The sequence below is a fragment of the Marmota marmota genome, unplaced genomic scaffold (genome assembly GCF_001458135.2).
Source record: "Marmota marmota marmota unplaced genomic scaffold, marMar, whole genome shotgun sequence".
NCBI lineage: Eukaryota > Metazoa > Chordata > Mammalia > Rodentia > Sciuridae > Marmota > Marmota marmota.
This window is the reverse complement of record NW_026000174.1, coordinates 10,034,289-10,046,592: the sequence shown is the minus strand read 5'-3', so window position 1 is coordinate 10,046,592 and position 12,304 is coordinate 10,034,289. Positions and strand designations below refer to the sequence as shown.

Sequence of the window (12,304 nt, the reverse complement as noted above, 5' to 3'; positions counted from 1 at the left end):
ATTTAGTGGCCAAGAGAATGGGTTAAGGAGCCTATTTATCCAAGTCCAAATACTCTTTCAGGTGTGTGACTTAGGACAGGGTGCTTAGCTACTCATTGACTTCATTTGGATAATGAATATATTAATAAGACCTGCCTAATCAGCTTATTATCAGGATTAAAAAAGACTATGGATATAAAATGCTAAAAATAATACTTTTGTAGTTGATAAGTGCTCCAAAAATATTAGGTATCTTTATTGCTCTACTTTTATGTATAGTGAATATTTGCTTGATTAGGTATGATCCAGGTTATGTCAAGTCCCAAGGGTATAGTTTTCATGGGAAACCCTCACCAAATCTTCTCTGCTAGAATGGCATCAAATTGGTCCCCCTCTCTTAAACTCCCTCCCTGTTTTATCTTTCTACACTTTTTCCCTTGCACATATGAATTCTAAAATCTGCCCCAAAGTTGCTATGCATCATTCACTGGCAATCTGTATTTTACTCCCTCTGAAGAGTGAAAAAACCTGTCAATTTATCTTTTTAAAGCTGCTTCTTTCTGCATCCACATATGTCCATTACCAGGGACTTTGGATGGACCAAGCATCTGCAGAGGCCCATGTCACATGACCTCACTTAATGCAGGCTGTGACTTCCCAAGGCCACTGCTCATTAGTAGCTGCTTCTTATTACTTCCCATGGCTCAGACAGGATGAAACCGAAAGGGCTTTTCACAAGGACTCTACTGAGGCGAATGTGAAACCGAGCATCTGGGCCTGGTGTGCAAGAAGGAAAGGGAGCTTGGCAGAGGTACAAAAGGGGGAAACAGGTACTGTATTTTCCTGGATCCCAGGATGCACTTTTCCTTTTCACATCTCAATGTTCTGAAATTGGAATGTGTCTTACAGTCCAGCTATGTATTTTAAGCAGTGTGTCCTTTTTATCCTCTGCCTGAAAAACTACTATTAAAACGATGGTACATTTTAAAATTGAGGGATATGGCACTTTTGAATTTTTAAAAGTTGCCTAAATATAAAAAGGCCGAATTAATCTTTGGGGAAGAAAATGCTCAAAGTAGGTGTAGCAAGATGCAGTGGATAGACGATACAATTCTTGGCCACTGGGAAGAAAACAGACTTGAAGGACCATGTCTGGAGTACTCATTGGCCCTATTTATCCCCTGCCAGGGGATAAATTCTCCGGGTGTCTCAACCCACTATTAAAGGTGCTTGGGGGGAAGAAATGCCAGGGCTTGCTTTCTCTCTCTGAGTACCACTATTTTTCCTCTATCTCTTTGAAAAGTGAAGGACTACCTTTGCGAATAAAAGCTGTTGTACAAATATACATTTATTCTTTTATGGTAACTCAAGCTACTTGCTAATTAATTAATTACTCAATTAACCCAACAAGTACTTACTGAGCAATACACTGTGCCTGGCCCATGCTAATTACTTTACAAATATCGTCTAAAGAGATCATCTGAGCAGCCAATGAGGCAGGTATTATAATGCAGCCCCATTTTCCACACCCAGAAACTGAGGCTCAGAGAAGATTGACTCCTTCCAGTTCATGTGGTGGGATTTGGCACAGTGGGCACAGGGGCCCCAGGTTCCCCGACAATCCCTGTCCTGCCTCACATCACTCAACACAGCTTCAAGTTGCTTTCTTTTCCTGGAGAATAAAACTGAGGAATATGATGGGTGATATAGTGGCAGAGTCAGAACTAGAACTTGGCCTGATTTTCAGCCCAAAGCTCCTTCTACTGCTTTGTGGCAAAGACTTTGGGGGTAAGAAAGAGCTATCAGAGGGTAGGAAAGAGTCAGGCAGGGCTCTTTAGGGATTATTATTTTTTCCTTTCATGCTTACAAAATCCAATAAAGCTTCAAGCCCACCCTGGGCCACCACATCCCATGAGAACAGTTGAGGCAAGACAACTAACAGCAGAGTCCCACCATGAGATTTGCCTGAAACTAAAAGACCAATCTGTCTCAGGGAGGATCTGACAGATGCAGAGAAGAAGCCTCTTTTCTATGGAATCCTAGCAGAGGTACAAACCTCACATGGGCTTCAGGAAGGACTTCTCCATGACTAAATCCCCTTCATAATTAGATGTAATTATTCTTGTCCTTTGTCCTAGCCTGCATCAGAGTGAGTGTAAGTCTTTTAATCTGAAAGCCATTAAGATAGCAGAATGGTGAGGTCACCTGGATTAGCAGCTAATGGATTCTCTCCCCCTTGTTCTGATGATAATGGGATGGGACAATGAAATATTACTCTGAAGCTTCTGGGAGAGAATTTACAGGACTCCGGCTTGTGTGTTTAGCAAATGAGGTGGCAATAGGGAGAGAAACAAATCATAATTCTTTCCTGTTCTTGGGCGGCTCCTGAAGCAGCATTTCTAGCCTCATTCTTCTGACAAATGGATCTTCTCTCAAAGGCCCCCTGTGTCCCAAAGACTCCCGGACTTGCTTGGCTTACCTTGCAGCAGTGTGTAAAAGGCACCTGAGGCAGACAGGTTGGTGGTTATGGTGACATCATCCTTGCTGGAGGTCTCTACCTGGACATGCACTGAGCTGTCTGTGTCACTTCGAAAACTGCTCACCTGGCCCGTAGGGAAGGTCACATTTGTCAGGCGGCCAAAGCTGTCATACCTGGAAACCAAGGGGTAGCACTGAGTAACAAAAATATGACGGTGCTATAGCTGGAATGTTCTACCTCATGCTTTGGTTTTGTGTGTTCTGCCTTCCTTTTCAGTCAGATACAGTCCTCTGTTTCCCTCCTCTCCTTGCTCAAGTCTTGGTCACCTGTTGACATCTAACTGGAGGAAGATGATTTACCATTCTGAGTTTTCCTTTCCCAATTCACATAGTGGAGAGGATACCCCAGCCCTGCCTACCACCCGGGAGTACTGTGAGGAGCATATAAAAGTGACCTGCTTTTCCTAGGATGCTTCTCTTGTGCTGGGATGCTGATGTACAAGGCATTTCCCTCTTGGGATTGTGAGTTGTCGAGGTCACGAGAGGTTTATGGAGTTCGATTACTAGGCTGGGAATCTGGTGTCACACCACTTGGATTCTGCCACCTGTCAGCACTGTGACCCAGGAGGACCTACTCCCAGTTCATCCCTGCTTCAGCAGAATTGAGTCAGGCATAGGGAAGACAGGCGGGGGATGCTGGCTGAGCAACTCAAGGAATGCAGGATTGAACATGCAAGGCCTCGTTCCTGCTCTGTAGGAGAGGACAGGCCATGACTTATTCACACTCTACCTGCTGCATGACATGACAGAAACTGGACACATGGTAGACACCTGATAAACATCTGCTGAAGGCACACAGGGAAGAAGCTGCTCTTGATAAAAGATACTTTAAGCCCTCTCCCTAGGTATCTCCCCAGAGTTTTAGTCTCCAAGACAGAAAGAGGTTTTGTATCAAGGCAGACAACTGTAATTATTATTGAAGGTATCCTGTAATGCATAATTAAATTGAACCTGAAGAAGATATAGCGAAAAGGCCCCATGCCTTCAAGATCTGGTTTTCATTTTATATGAGACAGCCCAAAACCTGTAATTTCCACTCCTTGCATTTTCCATTAGAAGGACTGAATGTCTTAATTAAATGAACATCAAATAGAACAACCAATTTATAAAACTTTCTCTCCTATTCATTCATTTCAATACCTTTCAAAGTTTGAGAAATGCCACTGGATCTCTCTGCTGCTTGATCAATACCTATGATTATCCCATCAGAGCAATTTCTTCTGACTCTGCATGGGAAGAATTGGAGCTGCCCATTCTACAGACCCTGAACACCTTTGCCCTGAGGGTTGCTTCTGCAGAACCCTTTCTGCTCTGCTGCAAAGCCGCTCAAACAAGGTGCAGCGGCCTGGAAGCGGGAGTTCTGTGTACTCCAGACTCTGAGTGGTTGCCTTAAGTCCTAGTCCTGTGATTGGGTGACATCTGGACAATGGCTTGTTTATGACCATCATGGCTTTAATTATGGGAACCCAAAAATCATTGACAAGTTTTCTTTCTCTCCATGAGAAATGGAAGGAATGGCTGGCATGAAGTCTTTGGAGCCAGACAGTCTAGGCCTTGAATCCTGGCTCCACACTTGCTAGCAATGTGACCCTGGAGGATGAGAGTGCAGTTCTGTTTCCCACCTGCCTCAAACCTCCACCACAAATTACCACATTTTGGGCAGGTTACATAATGCAGCATAACCTCAGTGAGCCTTTTGTTTCTTCTTCTATATATGAGGATAACATCTAGCTCATAGAGATGCAGAGAAGACCAAAAGAGATGACATATTTAAAATGCATGTAAATTTCTTACCAGGGCCTTCAGGACCCCAGGGGACTGACCTCATTGGAATGTCAATTCCCTGAAGCAGGCACTTCAATTGGTTACTATTGTGTCCAGAACTTTGAGTGCTAGATATGCATTTAACAATGTGAATGACTTGACTCCTTACAGCCTCTCCTTCTGACTTCCCCGTGACCTTTATTCTTCTGTAACTCTGTGATTCACTGCCTCTGATGCTGTTCCCCAAATATGCCAAGCTCAATCCATGCTATAGGTGCTTACACTGACTGTCCCTTTGCAGGGAATGCTCTTCCACACAGGTGTGGCCAGTTCCACCATTCAAGTTTCAGTTCAAATGGGGCCTTCCCTGACTACCATTTCTGAAATAGACAGGTCCCCCATCTCTATCATGTTATCTTACTATATTGTCTTCATTGTACTTATTATCTTGTTTAGTTACTTGTTATCTGTCTCCTCCTACTGGAAGATAAGCTCCATGGGGATAGGGACCTTGTCTATATTCTCAGTGCCTTGACAATTACCCAGTATATAGAAGGTACTCAGTAATATTTATTGAGTGAATAAATACATAGGAATATGGTAGGTACTGTTGTTGATTATTCAGGACATGGATTGAAAGCAATTAAGAGTTTACTACTCCCTCCATTCCCTGTGTGAGGAAGCGAAAGTTCACAAAGATTCAGAGTATCTTTTAGGTACCAAGCATCATGCTTGTAATCATCTTGAGGTAGGGATTATTATTGTCATTTCACAAATGGTGATGATTAGACTCAGAGAAGATAAGTAACTTGCTTAAAATGACACAGCTAGTGAAAGAATATAGATTCAAAGTCAGGTCTATTTGACCTTCAAGAGTGTGTTCTTTCATCAAGCTTTCCATAAAAACGATGCTGTTTCAAATCAAAACCTTTGTATTCATCACTGTGTTAAGGAAAAAATTCTGTTTGGAAGTCCCAAGTGGGTCAAGAAGACTGACAGTTTTCCCTTCAAGATGCTTTGCTTGGCTACTGCTGCAGTTGACTTTTGCAGCAATGCCAGGCCCCTTCTTGGAGGGAGGATAGAGATGGCCCAATGATTGGCTTTCCATTATTTCATTCCACTGACTTTTCTTCACTCCATTTTCCCAAAGCATCTCTAGAGCACAGTGAAAGAAAACACATAAAAGATTCATCGAGTTGCTGTGAACTTGGCTCTCAGAAGAGGACTGCTAAAGGGTATCTTCACACACTGTAAGGCCTTCTTCTTCACACTTGATACTTCATCCCGAGCCACTTACTATGTGCAGCTAGTGAGGAAAATGCCAAATTTCCTCTCTGATACTAAACTGTTGATGATTTTAACTTTTTGTTCAGAAAAAAAGATCTGAGTATTACGACTTTCATCTGTGACTGTTCCAAACACCAGCATCAACACCAACAAGGGGAATGGACACTGTGTCATCTGTGAATAATTAGAGTTCACGGTCCATGCACTCCTATAGTTCCCTTGGCCTCGGTCACTGTAATGAATGGCATCACTACATCATTGTCCACTCTAAAATCAGGTCAGAGCCAGAGCACTTACTGGCTTCTGCAGTAAAAACTTGTACTCACTATTTCCTATAAAATGTAGTCCCAACAATGAATTCTAGCCTTCAGGATTCCCAAGATGTAGTCCGCCCTCCCAGTGTAGGTCTGTCTCTCACTGATGTAGCACTTAGGCTCAACATGTGCTGGAAAGTTTGTTGGGTCCAGGTTTACCTGGGATCCAGGATTGGCTCTGATCCTTACGTCTAACATGTTGCACAGCCACTCAGTCTCTATGTTGGTTATTCTGCATGCCCTCCCCCATCCATTCTCTGCCCTTCTCTGTGCCCAGAGAGGCTGATCCCTGCACACTGCATCACTGAGTCCCTGGGCTGGCTCGAGTCTGCTTAAGCTAAGTCTATGGCCAGCACTGATAAGACACTGGAGGTCAGAACCAGCTTTTCCTCAAAAAAAGAAAACTGCCATATTTCTAGGAATAGCTGCGCCCATCTATGATAACAGCTTCTACCAGGTGCTTTCTCCTTCCCACGGGGCTTCAGCAACAATATTCTACATGCCCCGCCAACCACCTTGACCTTCAGCCTGAGGCTTGGTAATGGCTGTTGTGTTTTTAGTGCTTGGATGCCTCAGCATCTTTTCTTGGTCCCCTTATCCCTGTCTGTACCTCTAAAACATATTTTCATTTGAAAGGTGTAGTCCACTCTTCCAGTGCAGGTCTGTCTCTCATTGATGTTGCATATCATATCTAAATGGACATTTTTTTTTCTTTCTGAACTCTGTCTTCTAGTATGTGTGTTTTCTGATGAGAAGTCTGCTGTAATTTTTATTTTGTTCTTTTTTTCTGGATGCTTTCAAGAGCTTCTCTTTTTCTTTTGCATTCAACAGTTTGAATATGATATGTTTAGAAAAGTGTGTATGTGTGAGTGTGTGTGTTTATTCTACTTGGTATTTTTTGAGTTTTTTGGATCTGTTGTTCATTATTAATTATGAATAATTCTTGGCCCTTATTTCCTCAAATATTCCTCTGCCTGTTTTTCAACTCCTCTCCTAGAATTCTAGTTATGTGTGTACTAGATCATTTGATGTTGTCCCACAGGGTTTGAGGTATTCTTTTGCTCTCTTTTTCTCCTATGTTTTCATTTGGATAATTTCTACTGGCCTGTCTTTCTTCCTCAGCTGTGTCATGCTGTGTCATCAGGAGCAACGAGCCCGTCAAAGCATTCTTCATCTCTGTAGTTGTGTTTCTCATTTCTAGCATTTCCATCTGATTCTTTCTTAGGGTTTCTATCTTCTTGCTGAACTCATCCATCTGATCTTGGAAACTGTTCACCTTTTTTCACAAGAGCTTTTGATACAATTACAGTTCTTTTAAATTCCGTGAACAATGGTTTCAACATCTGTGTCATATCAGAATATGGCTCTAATGATTCCTTTTTGCTTTTTCTTCTCCTACACGTGTTCAGTTGAAAATGTGACACCTCGTGAGGCATGGTAGAGACCGAGATTGATGGCTTGTGTTTGGAAATGAGTTTCCTTCTGCTAGGACTTCAGGGAGGGGTTGTGAGTTAATCTAGTTAGGATTTGGGGCTGGCTTGGAAGTTACTGGTTTCTGTGGTTACCTCAGTGCATCATAGTCTTTAAGTTCTTTTAGCAATTTTTTGTGCTTAGGGTGAGAAACTGGTCTGCCAACTGTTTTTCTCTTGGCCTCAATTTCCACTCCATCCTCAGCATTAGGTCCTTTGTGCCACAAATCAGAGGGTCTCCTTCCATGCTCTACCCGCTTTCCATCCTTTTTGCAGCAATGCTTTGCTCTGCACTGTTGCTTTCAGCTTTTTAATCAGTAGGAGGTGGTGGTGGTCGAGTTCTCTATTGTCCTGAGGAGGACTCAGCCTTAGGTATGTGTGCCCCTGACCCTGGGGACTGTCTCCACCTCAGTGCTCCCACCCCTTCTCAGGCGGCAGTTTGGGGCGCTTACAGATTCCTGCTCTTCTCCTGCACTACATACTTTTTCTGCTTTTCTTCCCTCATTCAGCTGATGGGTCTCTACCTGTGTCTAAGTGGGAGAGTGACTGGCTCTCTCTTCACAGGTGAAGGCTTTTGCTCCTCAGAGGATGCAGGGTGATAGGGGTCTGAGTGGAGCAGGCAGCTATTTGTGCTCTTCTCCTCAGCGGTTGCTCCACCCCTCCCCAGGTCTAGCAAAAAGGTCTCTTTCTGAAATCTTTCTTCAGTCTACTGGTGGTGGTGGTGGCTGGGGGGCAGAAAACTCCTGAAGAGGCTGTGGACTCCTTCCATTTCAGTTCCCAGGGCTTGATACTCTCTTGCCCATACACAGTTGGCCTTCAGAAATACGGTGTCCATCCTAGTGAGCTCCTCCTACTAGTTCCAGTTGCATCCACCCCAGGGAAGCTAAACTCACATCCTGTCTCTCTCTGCAGGTGTCTGCCCCTCCTTGGATCTGGGCTAGTCTGTTGCTCTATTACCTCTGAGGAGTTCAAGGAAAATCCATGAATTTGCCTGTTGTCAGGCTTATTTTCGTTATAAGGTTGGGAATGATGCTCTTTCTAGCTCTCATATCCCCCAAGCAAATTCAAGAAGCCCAATCTGGGGGCTGGAATTGTGGCTCAGTGGTAGAGCGCTCGCCTAGCGCGGGAGGGACCTGGGTTCAGTCCTCAGCACCACATAAAAATAAAGGCATTGTGTTGTGTCCATCTACACCTAAAAAATAAATAAATATTAAAAAAAGAAGCCCAAGCCCAATCTGTTGATTTGAACTCTTTGAGTTGAATTCTGTGTCCTTCCAGGAATACTGATAATGTCGGAGCTGGGATTTGAATCCAGCATTCTTCTCACTACAGCATATTTTCCTCCCTTTCTTTATCTTCCTTCCCTCTTGAATTTATGTTTCATTTATAAAATATTTAGTGAATCATTTTCAAGGTGGCAAGCCCTAAGCTTGACACAGAGATAAATTAGTAAAGGTTCTCACAGTAGCTAAAGGGAACATTCCTATAACAGGAGCTGTCGTCAGGCATTATGGGAGACCATAGTCACTTTCTGCTCTGACATTTAGGGAAGTTGGTTTTTCATGCCAACCCAGGAAGTCAATTTTGTTTATTTACTTATTTGGTGGTGCTGGGGATTGAACCTGGGGCCTCACACAGGCTAGGAAAGCACTCTACCACTGAGCTACATCTCCAGCCCTTAATTTTGGAAGGAGCCTCATGCTACTGGACATTTTCTTAGCCACCAAATGTTTTCTGACCATATGCCAAGTCTGACAGCATTGATGGCCCTCCCTAGAGATGAGGTCCCTATTGCAGACTCCTTGGAGGTTTTTACTAGCAGACCTGTGGGCTCAGGGAAGGAAAGTAACCTTGAATCTCCAGAGCTGTGAACTCCAAGTTGCTCTAAAGTGTGTGATGTTTATGTTAGATGTATTATTTAATCTGCTAGGAAGATCGATAAAGCCAACTTAAACTTGTTTCAGTAATAGCCCATGTCACAGGCAGGCCTGGATGGATTTTTTTTTTTTTTAATTTTTTAGAACATTTGGATTTGAATCCACTAAGGTGCCTCATGGAGCTAAAAGGAGAAATTTCACTAGAGCAAATGGTCCATTGGTAAAACCTGTACAAATCCTTGTTAAGAAACACCACAACACAATATGGTGTGATGCTACATCATGTACAACTATAGAAATGTAAAGTTGTGCTGCAATTGTGTACAATGAATTGAAATGCATTCTGCTGTCAGATACACCTAATTAAAATAAATAAATAAATAGAAAAAAAAAAGAAAAAGAAACACCACAACAATAAACAACTGTATACCTTTACTTCTAGGAAGCTTAATAGCTTGCAAAGTATTTTTTCCTCTCAGTATTAATTTAGTTTTTGATCCTCGGAATGGCCCATAAATGGGGTAAGGTAGGGATTCTTTTTGTTTGGTTGAGACATGGGCCTGGAGGCCAGCTAGCCGGCCTGAGTCACATGGCTAATGTTCAGTGAAGATAGGTGCCTGGCTCCCTTGCTTTGTTCTGATCCACTTTACTTGGCCCACTCAGCATGCCATGTTCCAGCCCATTTAGGATATCCTCAGGGACCTGACCTCTTTCCTAGATCACACCTTAATATGTTCTACTCGACATTTGAGTCTGCTCTTTTGATTCCTACTCCTATTAAAACTTTGGTCTGCTCCTCTGATTAGTTTACTTACAAACTGCTCCTGGCTAATAAGTTTCATGTCCAAATAACATTTCTATAATTACTGCTACTGCCACATATTGCTTGAAATAATAATAATAATAATAATAATAATAATAATAATAATAATAATAATAATAATGGCAGCCACTATCATTTTATTGAGCTTTTCATATTTTATCTCACAGAAATTTTGAACCTCAGGCTGTTCTTATAGAATAGACACTACTTAGATCTCTATCATACCAATAAGTCACAAAGAACACAGGTGAACCAGGACAGTGCAATTGGAGGAACATAGACTTGTGTTCCAGTTGTGTTCTACACTCACTATGTGATTTTTAAGCTTGTTCCTTAATTTCTCTGTGCTTTAGCATATTCATATGTAAAAATGTGGAAAATAATTTCCTGCTCTCTGAAAAATGATCTACCATGAGACCCAAGGTAATGTATCTGTATCAGGCTTAGGGTTTACCATCTCATAGATGCTATGAAATGGGAAAGAGCCTGGCACACAGAGGGATCTCAAAAAAAGTGAGTTTTCTTTCTTTTTTTTTTTTAATTTGTATGGCTTTTATCTTCCACTTCTGGTTTGTGTCAAGAAGGATCAGTGCTTTTCTTGTGTACTCCTATAAAGTGGATTCTTTGAAATTTCAAATGCTATTTTATAAAAAGCAATTGTAATAACTTTTCCTTCTTCCTAAAATATCAAACATGGCTGTAGATTTCATCAGGGAAAGAGAGGAAGGGACCCTGTCTGGTAGAGGTATAGGAAACGGTTTTAGATTTCAGGGTGGTGGAGAGTAACAGTGGCAGTGACATGCAGGCATTCAGTTTGGGATCTGAGGGAGTGACCTTGGGAACTAATTAAGTGTACAGACTTGCTCTGACAAAGAAATCCCTGTATTGGCTAAATAATGTATGAGATTTCCATGGGCAATGGGGAAAATTGAATTATTTAGCGTATTTCCATTTCAATGAGTTAATCAAGATAATTGCTGTTTTCCTGGATCTTTGTCTTTTCTTTGCAATTAGCAAAGTCCTTGTTTGGAGAAAGGAATTTAGTTAGTGAACTTTGTACAAACTGCTGTGACATTTTTTGGTGTAAGTTATATTTAAAAATCAATTATAGGTCCTTTTCCTTTGAGTTTCAAGATTGTGAGAAACTGATGCTTGATCCACTTTGAGAAGAATGTAGGGTTCAAGGATTCAAGTGCATTTGAGATTAACAACCTTAAGGGTGGTGGAGTGGGGGAGGGCAGCAGGGCAGAAATGAAAAAGCAAGAGCTTTGGCCTCAGACAGACTTGGGCTGCAATCCCTGTTCTGTCGTGTTCTCACTATGTAACAGCGGGCAAATGGGCTTGTCCAAGCCTCAGCTTTTACTTCCATAAAGCAGATAATATCAGCCCAAATCCCAGCTGCTGTGAAGGGAGACTGCAATGACAATGCAGTTCCTGGCCCATTGTTGATGGTCAACAAGACTAGGTCCTTCCCCATCCCCCGCACACATGTCTAATGGTGAAACATTTCAGCAGTCTCAGTACTCTGGAACATGGCTAACATCTTGGGGAAAAACAAATAAAAGCTTAAAAAAAAAATCTAACTAGAAAAAGAGATGTTACAAAATCCCTTCATTAAAATACCTCATAGGGAAACACTTCATAACGTCTATTTAATTTTGGCTGGGATTGTAATAAGCTGAACTTCTGCTTCTCTGACCACACCACTTAAGAAGCCCTGTATGGGGGTAAGTAGGGATGTAGCTAGATGAGGTGAGCACTGTGACTGAAAACAAATGGGGACACAGTAACTCCCCATGGAGGGGCCAAGAAAAGAGTAGTTGAGCATTACTTTAGGCAGGGCAAAGGGTTCTGCATCCTTGTCTCCCCACAGAAGCTCTTTCCTACAACAGCATAATATGCCATTGTTGCTCCTCCTTATTAACAACCCTGACTCATAAATAGAAAGGTTATGTTAGATCTGTGTCACGTGTTTCAGAAAGGAGGCAGGTAATGCACCTCATAACAAGGTCATCTAAAATGGTAAAAATTAAAAAAAAATTTGGTACTTAAAGATGTGAGCTCCAATTTGCAAAAAAATTCACCTATATGGAATTGTTCTTCTCCCACTACCATGTTTCTGAACAGTGGTCATCTGGAGAGGCTAGCAGTTTATCAAGGACTTTTCATCTATATCATCTCCCTGTACTATGTTCACCATGAGCATTTTATAGATGTAGAACTAAGGCCCAGAAAAATGAAATCCATGGTGCA

At 42.1% G+C, this 12,304-nt stretch overlaps 1 protein-coding gene across 22 annotated transcripts in view; it reads right to left on the bottom strand.

Moving 5' to 3' along the window:
* The window catches only part of Tenm4 (teneurin transmembrane protein 4), a 2,842,490-nt gene that overhangs the window by 22,644 nt on the left and 2,807,542 nt on the right, over positions 1-12,304 (bottom strand). For all 22 annotated transcript variants that reach the window (XM_048789141.1, XM_048789145.1, XM_048789157.1 and 19 more), the window contains one exon: positions 2,459-2,631. In XM_048789141.1, coding sequence (XP_048645098.1) covers positions 2,459-2,631 — 173 coding nt within the window. The remainder of the gene's footprint in view (positions 1-2,458; positions 2,632-12,304) is intronic.